At 48.2% G+C, this 19,769-nt stretch overlaps 1 protein-coding gene across 4 annotated transcripts in view; it reads right to left on the reverse strand.

Annotated features, from left to right (window-relative positions):
- cacna2d2a (calcium channel, voltage-dependent, alpha 2/delta subunit 2a) overlaps nt 1-19,769 on the reverse strand; it is a 1,719,882-nt gene that overhangs the window by 236,882 nt on the left and 1,463,231 nt on the right. For 3 of the 4 annotated variants that reach the window (XM_072472012.1, XM_072472008.1, XM_072472010.1), the window contains 5 exons: nt 11,862-11,923; nt 8,671-8,747; nt 7,927-7,944; nt 7,030-7,090; nt 6,430-6,527 (listed from right to left, as the gene is read on the reverse strand). In XM_072472012.1, coding sequence (XP_072328113.1) covers nt 6,430-6,527; nt 7,030-7,090; nt 7,927-7,944; nt 8,671-8,747; nt 11,862-11,923 — 316 coding nt within the window. The remainder of the gene's footprint in view (nt 1-6,429; nt 6,528-7,029; nt 7,091-7,926; nt 7,945-8,670; nt 8,748-11,861; nt 11,924-19,769) is intronic. The other variant, XM_072472009.1, reaches the window with a different exon arrangement.

Genomic DNA, 19,769 nt, shown 5'->3' on the forward strand with positions numbered 1-19,769 from the left:
AGACTAACTGGCCTGTAATTCCCAGGGTTATCCCTAGTCCCTTTTTTGAACAAGGGCACGACATTCGCCAATCTCCAATCCCCTGGTACCACCCCTGTTGACAGTGAGGACGAAAAGATCATTGCCAACGGCTCTGCAATTTCATCTCTTGCTTCCCATAGAATCCTTGGATATATCCCGTCAGGCCCGGGGGCCTTGTTAATCCTCAAGTTTTTCAAAATGCTCAACACATCTTCCTTCCTAACAAGTATTTCCTGCAGCTTACCAGTCTGTTTCACACTGTCCTCTCCAACAATATGGCTTCTCTCATTTGTAAATACAGAAGAAAAGTACTCGTTCAGGACCTCTCCTATCTCTTCAGACTCAATACACAATCTGCTACTGTCCTTGATCGGACCTACCCTCGCTCTAGTCATTCTCATATTTCTCACACATGTGTAAAAGGCCTTGGGGTTTTCCTTGATCCTACCCGCCAAAGATTGTTCATGCCCTCTCTTAGCTCTCCTAATACCTTTCTTCAGTTCCCTCCTGGCTATCTTATATCCCTCCAGCGCCCTGTCTGAACCTTGTTTCCTCAGCCTCACATAAGTCTCCTTTTTCCGCTTAACAAGATATTCAACCTCTCTTGTCAACCATGGTTCCCTCACTCGACCATCTCTTCCCTGCCTGACAGGGACATACATATCAAGGACACGTAGTACCTGTTCCTTGAACAAGTTCCTCATTTCACTTGTGTCCTTCCCTGACAGCCTATGTTCCCAACTTATGCACTTCAATTCTTGTCTGACAACATCGTATTTACCCTTCCCCAATTGTAAACCTTGCCCTGTTGCACACACCTATCCCTCTCTATTAATAAAGTGAAAGTCACAGAATTATGGTCACTATCCAAAATGCTCCCCCACTAACAAATCTATCACTTGCCCTGGTTCATTACCAAGTACCAAATCCAATATGGCCTCCCCTCTGGTCAGACAATCGACATACTGTGTTAGAAAAGCTTCCTGGACACACTGCACAAACACCACCCCATCCAAACTATTTGATCTGAAGAGTTTCCACTCAATGTTTGGGAAGTTGAAGTCACCCATGACTACTACCCTGTGACTTCTGCACCTTTTCAAAATCTGTTTCCCAATCTGTTCCTGCACATCTCTGCTACTATTGGGGGGCCTATAGAAAATTCCCAACAAGGTGACTGCTCATTTCCTATTTCTGACTTCAACCCATACTACTTCAGTAGGCAGATACTCCTCGAACTGCCTTTCTGCAGCTGTTATACTATCTCTAATTAACAATGCCACCCCCCACCTCTTTTACCACCCTCCCTAATCTTATTGAAAAATCTATAACCAGGGACCTCCAACAACCATTTCTGCCCCTCTTCTATCCACGTTTCCGTGATGGCCACCACATCGTAGTCCCAAGTACCGATCCATGCCTTAAGTTCACCCACCTTATTCCTGATGCTTCTTGCGTTGAAGTATACACACTTCAACCCATCTCCGTGCCTGCAAGTACTCTCCTTTGTCAGTGTTCCCTTCCCCACTGCCTCACTACACGCTTTGGCGTCCTGAATATCGGCTACCTTAGTTGCTGGACTACAAATCCGGTTCCCATTCCCCTGCCAAATTAGTTTAAACCATCCCGAAGAGTACTAGAAAACCTCCCTCCCAGGATATTGGTGTCCCTCTGGTTCAGGTGCAACCCGTCCTGCTTGTACAGGTCCCACCTTCCCCAGAATGCGCTCCAATTATCCAAATATCTGAAGCCCTCCCTCATACACCATTCCTGCAGCCACGTGTTCAACTGCACTCTCTCCCTATTCCTAGCCTTGCTATCACGTGGCACCGGCAACAAACCAGAGATGACAACTCTGTCTGTCCTGGCTTTTAACTTCCAGCCTAACTCCCTAAACTTGTTTGTTACCTCCACACCCCTTTTCCTACCTACGTCGTTGGTGCCAATGTGCATGACGACTTCTGGCTGCTCCCCCTCCCCCTTAAAGATCCTGAAGACACGATCCGAGTCATCCCTGGCCCTGGCACACGGGAGGCAGCATACCTTCCGGGAGTCTCGCTCGCGACCACAACATCTCCTATCTATTCCCCTAACCATTGAATCTCCGACCACTATTGCTTTTCTATTCTCCCCCCTTCCCTTCTGAGCCCCAGAGCCAGAGACCTGGCCGTTAGGGCCTTCCCCCGGCCGGTCATCTCCCCCAACAGCATCCAAAATGGTATACTTGTTTTGAAGGGGAACGGCCACGAGGGATCCCTGCACTGTCTGCCTGTTTGTTTTCTTTCCCCTGACTGTAACCCAGCTACTCTTGTCCTGTACCTTGGGTGTGGTTACCTCCCTGTAACTCTTCTCTATCAACCCCTCTGCCTCCCGGATGATCCGAAGTTCATCCAGCCTCAGCTCCAGTTCCCTAACATGGTCTTTGAGGAGCTGGAATTGGGTGCATTTCCCGCAGGTATCGTCATCGGGGTCACCGGTGGTATCCTTCACCACCCACATCCTACAGGAGGAGCATGCAACTGGCCTAGCCTCCATCCCCTCTTACCTTACAGAATATAGCTGCCCTGTGGACCAACTGGACCTCCGCCCTCCGACTCTGCTCCCAGTCAGCTGCACTCTCTGTAAACTCCTAGCTCCCTTCTCGCTCTTTGCGGAAATGTTGGAAACAAAATGAAAGGAGCACCTTACTCCCTCCTCACCGAACTCCCTCAGTCACCAAACTCTCACTATAGCACTCAAATGCACCAAATTCAGCAGTCCCTCAGTCACCAAACTCTCACTATAGCACTCAAATGCATCAAATCCAGCACTCAGTGCAAACAAAGTCTGCACTGTAGGTGGATCACTTTTATATTGTGAATCTAGCCTTTGAAAACTGGCTTAATCCAATGAACTAATTAACAAACTCCAGCTGCAAATACCTACAAGTAGAACCTTTGTTTAAAGCTGATTGAAAATTCACCTTCTTCTAAACCAAACAGCAACGTTTAAGTTGATTAACTAAATAATAGAAAGACTAGACTTTAGATAAAAATGAACCCTTATACTCCCTCAGTCACCAAACTCTCACTATAGCACTCAAATGCACCAAATTCAGCACTCAGTGCAAACAAAGTCTGCACTGCCGGTGGATCACTTTTATCTTTCGACACCGCCACAAGGTTCAGAACCGAATACTGATCAATGACTCGATACACCAGTTAGTAAGTTCAAAAGCAATGTTCATTTATTTACACACAGTCAAATCTATACTTAGCTTCGGGTGCCCACTCAGTCAGAGGAACAATGGCCGTTGCTCGGTTCTGAGGCTGCTGGGTTGAGCTGTTTACAGGGTAGCAACTAGGAGCATCCATCTCATAGCGTGCGTTGACTTGGGACTTACTTGGTCTGGTGCAGCTGCGAGGCAGGTCTCTCTCTTCGGTGAGAGCCAAAGCCAAAGGAGGGTGTTCTCCCTTGGGGGATACCTTTTATGCTGAAAAGGGCTTCTTGTGCTTTTGGGCGGGCCTTGAACTTGGCCTCAACTAATTGGGTCTTTCCCAATCATCTGTATCGATTTTCCTCCAATAGAGGGGTGGTTCCCTGATCGCTGGGCGTGTCCTGGTGACTGTCAGTCTGCTTTGTCTCAGCTTCTTCTGGCGCCGGGGAGTCTGCCTTAACATTGTGTATCTAAATGTTTCCCTTTTGTCCCTGGAGATGGCTCATTGGTATGTAGATTGTTTGGTAATTTCTGTCCTGTCTGAAAGTTTAAGGTTCTAATCAACAGACAGAGCTTGCACCTGCTTGTTTCTTAGCATTGTCCAATTTTCACTGATTGCTTTGCAAGTGTCCATTTTGTAATCGGGACGTGGCCATCCCAGATGGCTACAGAACACCATAACCCTTAATCCCTTTATTCTTCAAAAAACTATCTAGCTTTATCTTAAAATCATTTAATGAAGGAGCCTCAACTGCTTCACTGGGAAAGGAATTCCATAGATTCACAACCCTTTGGGTGAAGAGGTTGCTCCTAAACTCAGTCCTAAATATACTTCCCCTTATTTCGAGGCTATGCCCCCTAGTTCTGCTTTCACCCGCCAGTGGAAACAACCTGCCCGCATCCATCCTATCTATTCCCCTCATAATTTTATATGTTTCTATAAGATCCCCCCTCATCCTTCTAAATTCCAACGAGTACAAGTCCCAGTCTACTCAACCTCTCCTCATAATCCAACCCCTTCAGCTCTGGGATTAACCTAGTGAATCTCCTCTACACACCCTCCAGCGCCAGTACGTCCTTTCTCAGGTAAGGAGACCAAAACTGAACACAATACTCCAAGTGTGGCCTCACTAACATCTTATATAATTGCAGCATAACCTCCCTAGTCTTAAACTCCATCCCTCTAGCAATGAAGGACAAAATTCCATTTGCCTTCTTAATCACCTGTTGCACCTGTAAATCAACTTTTTGCTACTCATGCACTAGCACACCCAGGTCTCTCTGCACAGCAGCATGTTTTAATATTTTATCATTTAAATAATAATCCCTTTTGCTGTTATTCCTACCAAAATGGATAACCTCACATTTGTCAACATTTTATTCCATCTGCCAGACCCTAGCCCATTCACTTAGCCTATCCAAATCCCTCTGCAGACTTCCAGTATCCTCTGCACTTTTTGCTTTACCACTTATCTTAGTGTCGTCTGCAAACTTGGACACATTGCCCTTGGTCCCCAACTCCAAATCATCTATGTAAATTGTGAACAATTGTGGGCCCAACACTGATCCCTGAGGGACACCACTAGCTACTGATTGCCAACCAGAGAAATACCCATTAATCCCCACTCTTTGCTTTCTATTAATTAACCAATCATTAATCAATCCTGTCTCATAAACAATGGTCTTCTAATCTAATTGTTCTCCAAGCCCCGTCCCACACTCCACAAGGAGTGCCTTCACAGATCTGACTGGGAGTTTTTAAAATTGCCTGGCAGAGAGAGCAGAGAGGGAGTCTTTCAACTACTTCTGGCCCATGTCTTCTCACAGAACTCAGGACAAAATGGAGCTCTTCATATGAACCACCTTTTTTCCTGGACGATTCTGAATGCTCCACCAATCACAAACAACAACAGGGGAGGGTCAGAATTTCAGCTTCCCCGATTGGCTGCTTGCCAAGTCTATCAAACTGACATCATGGGTTCTACCACAGAACCCAAAAGGGAAGTCCTGGGAAAGTCCATTAGACCAGGGCTGTATCTGTCGTTTAAGCAAAAATCTCAGTGTTGTAGCCGCTAACGTGAAGGCTGTAGATCAAAGGCAGTCAGCAGGACAGGGGTTAAGAAGGAAACACCGAACAGACAAAGGGTTTACAACAGTACCCAAACAACACACACACACAACACAGGATAGCTGTCTGGGTGTTAACTAAATACCAGTGTAGGCCTGCCATATTGCACCACAATCAGCAGAACATGATAATTTGCTCTTAATAATCCCAGGACACTGACAGTTGGAAAAGGGATTATGAATTGAAAGGACTTGGGGAAGGACTTTTGCCAGCATGGTGGCAAGTCATGAGAAATGTCAGGGTCAGCAACATCAGCTACTTCAATTTTGGGGAATCTTCGCTGTCAAGATTACCATGAGCCAAGCTAAGAAGTGCTCCCTTTTGGTGATGACTGCACCTGTGGAACTTGGATGAAATAAAGTTGCTGTCAGTGGTACTCAATGATCAATGATCAATGCATTAAGAAAAGGAGTTGACTTCTACCTGAAGAAGAAAAAAGAGTTGTGAAGTACTTTGTGGCTGTTCATAGTGAAACGTGCGAGCTCCAGGAACTGCCAGTAAAACTGAGACCTATCTTTGTTGTATCAGCTAGTTAAAGTGTCATTTATAGTTTCCATTGAATACAATTGCCTGTCAATTCACATTTATGCTGATTTGGGTTTGATTCTTAAATTAAACTTATAACCTGAAATAGTGTCTACTGGTTTCTTCCGTTAAGGTAATTTGATAAGGTTGATTCCTTTAGGTTATTGGTCTCCATGGGGATTGTAACATCATTATTTAAACATTATTTAAAGCACCCTCCTAAATTTCATATGAATTAGCCACTTGTTGAGGATTTTAGAGGAACTGCAAAAATGAGAACACACTCCATTCACACATTCAGTATCAGCACTTTGAAATATTTTCCCTTTAAGATTCAGACTTTCATCTCCAATTCACTCCATGACAACTTTTACAACATTTTTCATCCTATACTTTTTTAAAAAATGCTAGTGAAACTCAATGCATCACACAGAAGACCCCGGGGTCTGCATTTTATACATAGTCTAAATAATGTGAAGCCAAATCAGAAATTGAAGTGTCCATGAGCTGACAGACAGTTTGGAGGGGTCCTGCCCCTAGAGACTGTTGCTGTACTCACAGTTCTTGTAGTCAGGAGTGTTCTTATCCATCAGATTGATAAAATTGAGTAACAACTCTGTGTTGTTGTTTGACTTGACAAGATCCTTGCAGTATTCCCTAGGAGGAAATCCAAGTGTAAACACATTCCATGAGGGTAAAGTGGACACTGGCACGAAAGAGACAGTGACAAGCCCTCACCCTCAAACCCCTAGGGTGTCACTCCTGTACAAGGATGGGACAGTAACATGAAGGAGAGTCATGCTGCAGAAGGTTCCCTAATCTTTAACACACAGACGGCCGGGAGTTATGCTGCCATAGATGATTGCCATGCAGGGCTATGAGCCTTCAGTAAAGGGCCATTACAATCTCATGCATACAGCAGTGATTTCATAACAGGGGAGAGACTATGCCAGAGCAGAGAGATAGATATCCATTCCATAGGCAGTAATAGCAGGTGCAAACACAGGCCACAGCTCATTGTGAAGTGTGTGGTGGTGAAGGTGGAGGGAGTGTTGACTGATTCACGGCATGGTAAGATTTGGACAGCAGGGTGATGCATGGATCAATGAGTGTACAGCATGAAGCAAATGGGCAAGCGCGCACACACACACACAGCTACCTGGGAGCAATGAATACATGTCCCACGGTCTCAAAGGAGCTGGGTAACAAGGATTCAAAATCTGCAATAAAAAGGAACATTATCTGGGAACTACTGGAGAGGGGGAGGTGTAGCTCACACCTGCAGCGTCTCAGACACGTTATCGTTAGCACAGGAGCGGAGAAGAAACTACACAACTCTTAAAAATGACAAGATCAAGAGATTGATCTGCAGGGTCAAAGCACATCTCAGGAGAGTAGTTGTAGCCACTATGTTGCCCAGAAAACAGACAATTTTTACATTCTGGAACATGGAAAGTCCAAAATACTAGCCAATAAAAATGAGGTCATTCAGGCTTTTTTAAGACTAGAAATACTGTTTTAATTGATTACCAATTGCATTTTTTCAACATCTTCCACTGCACCGATTGTAGTCAGTTACTGAACGTCACTCATAAAGCACCAATATGGCCAAACTCTTTAAATTACATGGAGACAATCAAACTCTGTTTTGAAAGGATGGAGCATAAGGTCTAGTCACAGGCTAATGGGGAGCAAGTGGATGGGTGGGGTCCAAACAGCACTGATATCTCTTCAGTATTATTGAGGAAGGGTGGGTTAGTTAGTGAGGAAGGAAGTGAGAGAAAGAAAGAAAAAGAGAGAAAGGGGAGAGAGAGAAAGTAGGACATTAAAGTTGGATACAATAGGTAGCAGATATCTAGAGGGAAGATATTCAGAGCAATGCAAAGGAAATTTCTAAGCCATTGTGGACATAACAAGACACTGCATCAAGAGGGTTGGGAAGGGAATTTGAGAAGGGTTCAGACGGGCAGGTAAATGGGCAAGCAGGCTGGGTACAGTGGGGGGTAGGCACTGAACATAGAGGGTGGGGGGAGGGGACCAATATTCAGATACTTGCCCTTGTTGTTGTTTTGGACTGTGTGAATCCATCATAGAGAGAGAAAGCAGAAAAAAAGGGGTTGGGTAGGAAGGGGGTCACAAACAATATTTTATTCAATTACTATTTGAATAAAAATATTGTGTATAAATATACTGAGAATCTTGCAACTGACAAAATAAAAATATATCAAAAGAGCAAACAAACAGTTGCAAACATCTAGACCGATAGCTCTAGGTGCTCTGCACACAAGGCTAACATGCAATAGCCAAGGGCAAATGATTCTAAAGCTTCAGCAAACAGAACAAGGCAAGTCCAAACAATCCGGAGAAATTTAAAGAAAAAGAAAAGAAAAGAAAATAACAGAATAAAACAAAAAAAGCAAGAAAGAAACTGAAACCCAAGTAGAACATAGTGAAAAGCATGCATGTTTTCACAGTCTCTGTGTGGTTTGCTGCTTCAGAATCATTGTATATTCTAGAAGAAAGCAAGAAAAGAAGAGCCCGACTTTTGCTTCTCAGTCAGCTGGTTCATATATTAATTTTATTTTGACTTTGCTTTTTTTTTGCTTCGCAAAATACGGAGTTACACCAACTTCAGAAAGGTGACTATATAATTCTGTGTAATTGGTTAAACTCCAATTCTGATCAGGGAAACTTGCTTTCTATAAGTGCAGAAAAGTTTTCCACAGCCCAGTGACAACTGGGGTGTTTGCAGGTTCAAGGTCATACTAGAGGATAAATGGATTGGACAACAGGTACTTACACTGAGCTTGAAGGATTTGGTCATCCAACTTTGCTTGGATATAATATTTGCTGTATGGTGGCAACACCAGGGCCAGGCTGTGAAGGGAATGAAGAGGCAATGTCACATTTGAAATCGACTTGTGCAATGATTGCTATTTTCACAAGAGATCTGGGATTAACAAGTGAGGAGAATTTAACAAGTTTCACAGCATTACATAATATTCTGGAATTAAAGTTTCTTACCCCCACCACTAATGTTTGAGTGGTGCCCCAGTCAACTGGCCAACTACTTTCGGTGGGGCAAGGTGGGGATTAACCTGACAAGTTAATGCTCAATGGCTGAGTGCCAGGTTTGGGGCACATGCACATCTCCTAAACTTCCCCATGTGGATAATTAAACTGTGCAGTAAATAATTGTGTCAACCTCTTAGTTCAATGTTTTTTGCGTTTTTGAATTCAAAGTTCTTTCGAGGGAATTTCGAAGGAAATTTGAGAAAACTGCAGGAATAACTGACCCATGGAGTGATCCCAATGGTGGAGAGTGTAGAACCTGGGGAACTACTGAAACTCAGAAATGGTCGTAAGCAGTGAGGAGGGTAATAGTGGACCCCAGAAGCTCACCAACAGGCTGATGAAGACAGAGGGCAGATGAAATTTAACACAGAGAAGTGGGAGGTGATGCACATTGGTAGGTAGGAAGAATCAGGATAGGTAATATTAGTTATTTTGAAGGGTTACTGGAACTTCTGGATGTACACACACAGAATATTTTGCAGCTGGTAGGACAGTTTGAAAAGGCTGTTAAAAAGACAGAGAGGGTCCTTGATTTTATAAATAGAAGTATACAAAAACAAGCAAGTTAAGCTTTACAAAACATTGGTTAGCCTCAGCTAGAGTACCATGGCCAAAACTGGCGACGTCGCATTCAGAAGAATATCAACATTTTCAAGTGGGTGCAGAGAAGATTTACTGGAATTTACTGGGGATGAAAGACTTTGTTTTTGTGGAGGGACAAGAGAACAGTAATATGGCATGGTAGCACAGTGGTTAGCACTGTGACTTCACAGCTCCAGGGTCCCAGGTCCAATTCATTGTCTGTGCGGAGTCTGCATGTTCTCCCCGTGTCTGCGTGGGTTTCCTCCGGGTACTCCAGTTTCCTCCCACAGTCCAAAGATGTACAGGTTAGGTGGATTGGCCATGCTAACTTGCCCTTAGTGCCCATTACTGGGGTTACTGGATTCCGGGATTAGAGATGTGTGGGCTTCAGTAGGGTGCTCTTTCCAAGGACCGGTGCAGGCACGATGGGCTGAATGGCCTCCTTCTGCACTGTAAACTTTATGATTCTATGAAAAGGTTAAGGGGAGATTCAATAGATGTGCTCAAAATCATGGAAAATTTTGATAGTGAATAAGGGAAAACTTTTTCCAATGACAGAAAGGTTGGTAAACAGGGGACAAAGATTTAAGGCAATTGGCAAAAGAATCAGAAGGACTTTTTTTTTACACAGTGAGTTGTGTTCTGGAATACACACATAGAAACATACATAGAAAATAGAAACAGGAATAGGCTATTCAGCCCTTCAAGCCTAAGCCTATTCCACCATTCATCATGATCAATGCTGATCATTAAATTCAATACCCTGATCCTGTCTTACCCACTTATCTCATGCCCCTTTAGCCCCAAGAGATATATCTGATTCCTTCTCGAAATCACACAATGCTTTGACCTCAAATATGTTCTGTGGTAGTGAAATCCACAGATTCACCACTCTCTGGGTGAAGACATTTCTCCTCACCTCAGTCCTAAAAGGTTTACCTCTTATCCTCAAACCATGACCCTAGTTCTGGACTCCCCACTATCAGGAACATTCTTTCTGAATCTACCCTGTCTAATCCTGTTAGAATTTTCTAAGTTTCAATGAGATCCCCTCTCACTTTTCTAAACTAACCAACTTAGTGTCTCCTCGTCTGACGGTCTTGCCATCTCAAAAATCTTTGCTGCACTCCCTTCATAGCAAGTACACCATTCCTCAGATAAAGGCATCAAAATGGCATACAATATTCCAGGTGTGGCCTTACCAACGCCCGATACCAATTGTAGTAAAACATCTCTATTCCTGTACTCAAATCCTCTCGCTATAAAGGCCAACATACGATTTGCCTTCTTTACTGCCCAGTGTACCTGATCAGTGACTGATCCACAAGGACACCAAGGTCTCGCAGAGTATCCACCTCGTTCAATTTACACCCATTCAAGTAATAGTCTGCCTTCCTCTTTTTGCTACCGAAGTGGATAACCTCACATTTACCCACATTATACTGCATCTTCCATGCATATGCGCACTCACTCAGCCTGTCCAAATCATGCTGAAGCATCTCTGCATCCTCCTCACAGCTCACCCTCCACCCAGCTTTGTAACATCTGCAAATTTGGAAATACACTGCCTGAAATGGTGGAGGAAACGGGATAAAACTTGAAGGGGGAATATTTTCAGGGCTATGGGAAAGAGCAGAGGCATGGGACTAATTGGATGGTTCTTTCAAAGAGCTGGTACAGGCATTATGGGCAGAATGGCCTTCTTCTGTGTTGTGTGATTTTAATGACGAAGAATGCAGAACTCAGAATCCCTGTGGGGTGATCGCAATCATAAAATATGTAGGACTCAGACTACCCATGGAGTGATTGCTTTAATAGCATACTGAAAACAGGGGTAAAGCATGGAATGTTCATATTGATGTTGGGTACTGAAGTTAAGTACACTGCTGACTATCTTAACTGTTCTGTCTTGTATCATCACACACTGCAACCTATTTAAACTTCCAGGTTAACACATCCTATTTTCAGAGCAGATTATTACTATTCTGGCAGTATATAACTCTGTCACACTCTTTTATCACTTGTCTTCATATACAACTCTTAATTCCAACACCATCTCTTTTACAGCTGATCACAAAAATTCTGAAGTCTCGCACTGTTTCTGATATATGCTACAGTGACAATTAAATATATAGAACAAAAGTGCCACATTCAGAAATACCACACACATACCTCTGTGAGCAGGACATTCCTGCAACATTTATCATTGTTATATGCGAAACCCTAGTAAACAATATTTCAAGAGCTATATTCCCTGGGCAAAGATGAAATTGAGGCTGTAATACTGCTAGGTATATGTAATCCCAGGCTAAAGTTTTAAAACAGAAATGTTACCTGTAATCAGCACTTTGCACTGGGGTCCATGTGTATGTCCTGGCTACTTCATCAATATATTTCTGAAAAAAGGAACACAGCAAAACAGTAATTCAAACTCTACAGCACACCTGACCTGACTGCTACCAGAGTGTGATAGGCATTTGTACTCAAATGAGAGGTTTTAACCTGGCAATACCTTGGATTTCACATGAATTGTCTGCCTCTTGAAAATATCTTTCGACAATAGCCAGTCCCAGTGATCCCACCCTCATCATAAAACAACATTCCCTACCACCTCTTGCCATTTTCTGTTCTTTTGACAAGTGAATGCAAGGTTAACCCCAAGACGTTTAATAAAGGTTAACTCCAAGATGGACAATAAAAGTTTAACCCCAAGATGGATAATAAATAGTTAACCCTAATGGTTAATGAAAGATTAACCCCAGTTTTTCAGCTCCCTGCACATGGTACATGCAGCTCCACATCCCCAAAGACGTGTATGGAGTCTGGTTAACTCACCTCCTCCTTCTCTATGAATAAAGAAATACTCATTTAGGCATGAGGTTAAAAAAAAAAATCTGAATATTGCTCATACCAAATTCATCACCTTGTTTGGAGATGGTATTGTCAGGCTGTGCAATTCAGGGATGGTGCCTTTTCTCTGATGTTTAATGGATGAAGTCAATATATAAAGGAAGATTTGACTGATGGAGCACTTTGTCACAGCTCTCATTCATGCTGCAACCGACATATACTTTGAACTGTAGGGTTGTGTGGAAAATTCATCAGTTCTTTACCAAAGCAGGAACTCAGCAATTGATAATGGCCCCGATCTGTCCTTGGTTGTAAAAGCTGAATGTGAGCCAGGATACTTGGGAAATTTCCTGGCACTATCTACTTTTCAAAATGGAAGTCTACTCTCTCAATACCATGTCAGCCTGAGGGTTCTCTGCTGTTTCCTTGAATGGAGGCCCAACCAGTCCTCATCCACCAACCTCCTCCGCCTGGCTGAACTTGTTCTCACATTAAACAATTACTCCTTCAACTCCATTCACTTCCTTCAAATAACAGGTGTTGCTATGGGAACCCATATAGGTTCAATACCTGACATTTTACGGGAGATGTAGATCATTTCTTCCTCCAGTGATAAGGAGAATCCCTCTCCCATCTCTATTTCTGGTTCAAAATTACCTAATTTGTGTGCCTGGAAAACAGTGTACTGCATGGGAGATAATTGCTAACAAGATAACATATAATAATTTAATGTAATAATCTGGACTCTAATTGTTAGCTCTTTTGCCAGATCTGCTGAGATTTTCCAGCATTTTCTCTTCTGGTAACATGTAATAATTGTCATGATATTCAAACATACATCATAACACATACATAATGATAGACAGACCAACGGACCAATTAGCACACATAACACGACAGCCAATCACAGACAAGAGCAGACACAGTATAAGACAAGAAACACAACACTTCCTGGGCAGTCCATCTGGAGACAGCACAGGGCCAGGACCTCATAGCAAGACACTCACACAGTCACAACGTGCTGAGTACCAAGTCTGATGTATAAATAGTTAGATGGAATAAAACTGCATTGTACCAATCGCAACCGTGTTGGTTCGTCTGTACCTCAGAGCACCCAACACCTCATGATACCAGGAGTGAATCGATACCTACCGGCAAATCTGCCATCCTGAGCCATGGACACCCGCAACAAACCGTAGCCGTTGCAAGTCGCTGGGAACCTGGGCACAAATTGGAAGCTCTTCAAGCAGCGCTTCGAACTCTGCATGCAAGCCAATGAAAAACAGGGCGCCTCGGACGAAACAAAGATTGCCATGCTCCTCACTACCGCAGGTCAGCACGCCATCGATGTATACAACTCCTTGGTGTTCGCGGAAGGCGAGAACAAAGCTAAGTATGACACGGTCCACCTCAAGCTCGACAAGCACTTCAACGTTGAGGTCAACGAAAGCTTTGAGAGGTATGTCTTTCAGCAGTGCCTGCAAGGTAAGGATGAGCTCTTTCAGTCCTTCCTGATGCACCTCCGCATACTCGCGCAGTCCTGCGGTTACGACACCACCTCAGAGTCCATGATCCGGGACCAGATCATTTTTGGCGTTGCCTCCAGTGGCCTACGCCAGCAGCTTCTAAAAATTAAAGGCCTGACCTTAGCATCTGCAGTTGAAGCCTGTGTCCTGCATGAGAATGCGACTAGTCGATATGCCCAATTTCAGGCGACCGAATCGGCACGGAGGGGGTCCCACGTGATCGAATTGGCAAGCCAGGCCGCCCACGAGGCCGAACGCGTCCAGGCAATCGAGTTTCTCCCGGCCCGCGGCCCGGACGAGGGCGACCGTTTCGCGCGTTTTTTAAGGCCTCCCGCGTTTGTGCGCACCAAAACCTACGGCAACACTGAGGGACGTGCTGCGCAGGCGCGCCCGACGCAAGACCGAACTGCGCATGTGCAGTGGCGTAACGAACGCCATGACGTCATGACGTGCGGCAACTGTGGAGCTGCACATTTAAAAGGGCAATGTCCTGCAAAAACCCGACAATGCCTACGCTGTGGCAAGATGGGCCACTACGCTGCCTACTGTCGAGCGGCTCAACCTGTTGATCTTCCACATCTCCGACAACCTCGCAGGAATGTGCGGACCATTCAGCCTCCACATCACGACATCTAAACCGACGACACGGATGACCAAGACGCCTTCCGGGTTGCGGTCATTGATGCGAACCGGGTCAACACCATCAATCCGGGCGATGAATGGAGTGCCACCCTAACGTTCAACCGATCGCCGATCACTTTCCGCCTGGACACTGGCGCCTCCGCCAACCTCATAGCATGGTCAGCCTTCTACGCCATAAAGGTCAGACCACCAATCCAGCCATCCCGGTGCAAGATGGTCGACTACAACGGGAACGTTATCCCGGCCATGGGATCCTGCCAGCTCCAGGTGACACACAACACACACACGGCCACACTCTCGTTCGAGATAGTTGGCTCATCGAAGGACTCCCTGCTGGGCGCACAGGCATGCAAGGCTCTCCACCTTGTGCAACAAATCCTCTCTCTCTCTCCAGACGGCACGTCTGACTTCCCGGATGCAGAGTTCTACGCACAGCTCCAATCGCTCCTCGCCCACAACCAGGAGGCATTCGAAGGCATGGGAACACTGCATACACCAACCGAATTCGCCTCAAACCGGACGCCATCTCGGTCGTTCACGCACCTCGCAGGGTTCCTGCACCACTTAAAGACCGCCTCAAGCAGCAGCTGCAGGATCTCCAGGACCAAGGGGTCCTATCCAGGGTCACGGAGCCCACGCCATGGGTCAGCTCCATGGTGTGTGTCAAGAAGCCCTCTGGCGAGCTCCGCATCTGCATTGACCCCAAAGACCTCAATAATAATATTATGAGGGAACATTATCCCATACCCAAACGGGAGGAGATCACCAGTGAAATGGCCCAGGCGAAGATATTCACGAAACTGGATGCTTCTAAAGGATTTTGGCAGATCCAACTGGACCCGTCCAGCCGAAAGCTATGTACCTTCAACACCCCTTTCGGCAGGTTCTGCTACAACCGGATGACATTTGGCATCATCTCGGCATCCAAGGTCTTCCATAGAATCATGGAGCAGGTGATGGAAGGCATCGAAGGGGTGCGCGTATATGTGGACGATGTCATCATCTGGTCCACCACACCGCAGGAGCACATACATCGTCTCCAACGCGTTTTTGCCCACATACGGGAAAACGGCCTGCGCCTCAACCGAGCCAAGTGCTCCTTTGGCCAGACCGAGTTGAAGTTCCTGGGGGACCATATCTCCAGGTCAGGGGTCCGTCCGGATGCAGGCAAGGTGAGCGCCATCACAGCCATGCCGCAGCCGGCCGACAAGAAAGCTGTCCTACGCTTCCTTGGCATGGTCAACTTCCTGGGGAAGTTCATTCCCAACCTTGCCTCCCACACGACGACTCTGCGCCACCTCGTCAGAAAATCCACAGAGTTCCAGTGGCAACACACGCACCAGCTGGAATGGGAGGAGCTCAAACGCAAACTCACTAAAGCACCAGTGTTGGCGTTTTTTGACACGTCTCGTGCCACCAAAATCTCAACTGATGCCAGCCAATCCGGCATTGGAGCAGTGCTCCTGCAGAGGGATGACACGGCATTATGAGCCCCAGTGGCCTATGCATCGCGGACCCCCACAGAGCAGCGCTACACGCAAATCGAAAAAGAATGCCTGGGCTTGCTAACCGGTTTAGACAAGTTCCACGATTACGTCTATGGTCTTCCACGGTTTACGGTCGAAACTGACCACCGCCCCCTGGTCAGCATAATAAACAAGGACCTGAACGAGATGCCCTCTCGCCTCCAGCGCATCCTACTTAAACTCAGGAGGTACGACTTCCAACTGGTCTACACTCCAGGGAAGGACCTCATCGTGGCGGATGCCCTATCCAGAGCAGTGAGCACGCCGCCAGATGCGGAGGGGCTCGTATGTCAGGTCGAGGCACAGGTGGCTTTCACATCGGCCAATCTGCCAGCTACTGATGCACGTCTGGCCCACATTCGCCGTGAGACTGCGGCTGACCCCCTTCTACAACGTGTGATGCGCCACATGACGGAAGGGTGGCTCAAGGGGCAGTGCCCACAATTCTACAATGTACGAGACGACCTAGCCATCATTGATGGTGTCCTTCTGAAGCTGGACCGGATTGTGATTCCGCACAGCATGCGCCAGCTGGTTCTCGACCAACTACATGAAGGCCACTTGGGGGTCGAGAAGTGCAGACGGAGGGCTCGAGGGGCGGTATACTGGCCGGGCATCAGTGACGATATTGCCAACATGGTGCTCAGCTGTACAACCTGCCAAAGGTTTCAGCCGGCGCAACCTCCTGAGACGCATCTGCCCCATGAGCTGGTGATGTTCCCCTGGGCGAAGGTGGGTGTCGACCTATTTCACGCGCTCGGCATGGACTATGTCATCATAGTTGACTACTTCTCAAACTACCCAGAAGTCATACGCCTGCACGATTTGACGTCGTCTGCTGTCATCAGGGCCTGCAAAGACACCTTTGCTCGCCACGGCATTCCGATGACTTTCATGTCGGACAATGGGCCCTGTTTTGCCAGCCATGATAGGTCGTCCTTTGCTGCTTCGTATGGCTTCACACATGTGACGTCCAGCCCTCTGCATCCCCAGTCCAATGGAAAGGCGGAGAAGGGCGTTCACATTGCCAAGCGGCTTCTCTGCAAGGCTGCTGCTGCCGGGTCGGACTTCTACCTCGCCCTGCTGGCCTATCGCTCGGCCCCACTAGCCACTGGTCTCTCACCAGCACAGCTGCTGATGGGTCACGCCCTCAGAACCACTGTGCCTTTCATCCTGGCACCAACAATAGACCATGCTCCGGTACTGCATAGGGTGCAACTGCAGCGCGATCGCCAGAAGAGATCTTACGACATACGGGCAACTGATCTTCCCTCCTTGGCCCCTGGAGACAACGTCCGCATCCACCTACCAGACGGTGGCTGGTCAGCACCTGCCGAAGTTCTCCGACGCGTGGCTCCCCGCTCGTTCCTGGTACGCATGCCAGATGAATCCGTGCGTAGGCGCAATCGCAAGAGCAGACACAGTATAATACAAGAAACACGACACTTCCTGGGCAGTCCATCTGGAAACAGCACAGGGCCAGGACCTCATAGCAAGACACTCACAGTCACAACGTGCTGAGTACCAAGTCTGATGTATAAATAGTTAGATGGAATAAAACTTTGTTGTACCAATCGCAACCGTGTTGGTTCGTCTGTACCTCAGAGCACCCAACACCTCAATAATAGTCGGCTATGTTCCTGACCTGCAACTTTTAAATTTAGGTGCGAGCTGACTGACTCCGGGTGTGGGCTGACTGACTCCGTGTGTGAGCAGACTGATGCTGGGGGTGAGCTGAATGAATCTGGGTGTGGACTGACTGACTCCGGGTGTGAGCTGACTGATTCCGGGTGTGGGCTGACTGACTCCGGGTGTGAGCTGACTGACTCTGGCTGTGGGCTGACTGACTCCGAGTGTGAGCTGACTGACTCTGAGTGTGAGCTGACTGACTCCGTCTGTGAGCTCACTGATTCTGGGTGTGAGCTGACTGACTCCGGGTGTGAGCTGACTGACTCCAGGTGTGAGCTGACTGACTCCGGGTGTGAACTGACTGACACCATGCGCGTCATTCTCCGACCCCCCGCCGGGTCGGAGAATGGCCTTTGGCCGCCGTGAATCCCGCCCCCGCCCCCGCCGAAGTCTCCGGTACCGGAGATTGGGCGGGGGCGGGAATCGGGCCGCGCCGGTTGGCGGGACCCCCTGCTCAATTCTCCGGCGCGGATGGGCCGAAGTCCCGCCCAGAAATTGCCTGTCCCGCCGACGTAAATCAAAGCTGGTATTTACCGGCGGGACCAGGCGGCGTGGACGGGCTCCAGGGTCCTGGGGGGGTCATGGGGCGATCTGACCCCGGGGGGGTGCCCCCACGGTGGCCTGGCCCGCGATCGGGGCCCACCGATCCGCGGGTGGGCCTGTGCCGTGGGGGCACTCTTTCCCTTCCGCCTGCGCCACGGCCTCCACCATGGCGGAGGCGGAAGAGACTATCCCCACTGCGCATGCGCTGGAAACTGTCGGCGGCCGCTGACGCTCCCGCGCATGCGCCGCATTTCCGCGCCAGTTGGCGGGGCACCAAACGCCATTTCCGCCAGCTAGCAGGGCGGAAATCCCTCCGCCGTCGGCCTCGCCCCTCAATGTTGGGGCTCGCCCCCCAAAGATGCGGAGCATTCCGCACCTTTGGGCCAGCGCGATGCCCGTCTGATTGACGCCGTTTTTGGCGCCAGTCGGCGGACTTCGCGCCGTTGGGGGAGAATTTCGCCCCATGTGTGAGCTGACTGACTCCGGGTGTGAGCTGACTGACTCCGTGTGTGAGCTGACTGACTCCGGGTGTGAGCTGACTGACTCCGGGTGTGAGCTGACTGACTCCGGGTGTGAGTTGACTGACTCTGAGCGTGAGCTGACTTACTCCGGCTGTGGGCTGACTGACTCCAGATGTGGGCTGACTGACTCTGGGTGTGAGCTGACTGAATCTGGGTGTGGGCTGGCTGACTCCTAGTATGGGCTGACTGATTCCAGGTGTGAGCTGACTGATTCCAGATGTGGGCTGACTGACTCCAAGTGTGAGTTGACTGACTCCAGGTGTGAGCTGACTGACTCCGGGTGTGAGCTGACTGACTCCGGGTGTGAGCAGACTGACTCCGGTTGTGAGTTGACTGATTCCGAGTGTGAGCTGACTTACTCCGTGCGTGAACTAACTGACTCCAGATGTGGGCTGACTGACTCCAGGGGCGAAATTCCCCCCCAACGGCGGGATGTCCGCCGACTGGCGCCAAAGACGGCGCCAATCAGACGGGCATCGCGCCGGCCCAAAGGTGCGGAATGCTCCGCATCTTTGGCGGCCTAGCCCCAACATTGAGGGGCTAGGCCGACGCCGGAGGGATTTCCGCCCCGCCAGCTGGCGGAAATGGCGTATGTTGCCCCGCCAGCTGGCGCGGAAATGCGGCGCATGCGCGGGAGCGTCAGCGGCCGCTGTCAGTTTCCCGGCGCATGCGCGAGAGCGTCAGCGGCCGCTGTCAGTTTCCCGCGCATGCGCAGTGGGGAGAGTCTCTTCCGCCTCCGCCATGGTGGAGGCCGTAGCGGAGGCGGAAGGGAAAGAGTGCCCCCACGGCACAGGCCCGCCCGTGGATCGGTGGGCCCCGATCGCGGGCCAGGCCACCGTGGGGGCACTCCCCGGGGTCAGATCGCCCCGCGCCCCCCCCCCAGGACCCCGGAGCCCGCCCACGCCGCCTGGTCCCGCCGGTAAATACCAGGTTTGATTTACGTCG

The sequence above is a fragment of the Scyliorhinus torazame genome, chromosome 13 (assembly GCF_047496885.1).
Source record: "Scyliorhinus torazame isolate Kashiwa2021f chromosome 13, sScyTor2.1, whole genome shotgun sequence".
NCBI lineage: Eukaryota > Metazoa > Chordata > Chondrichthyes > Carcharhiniformes > Scyliorhinidae > Scyliorhinus > Scyliorhinus torazame.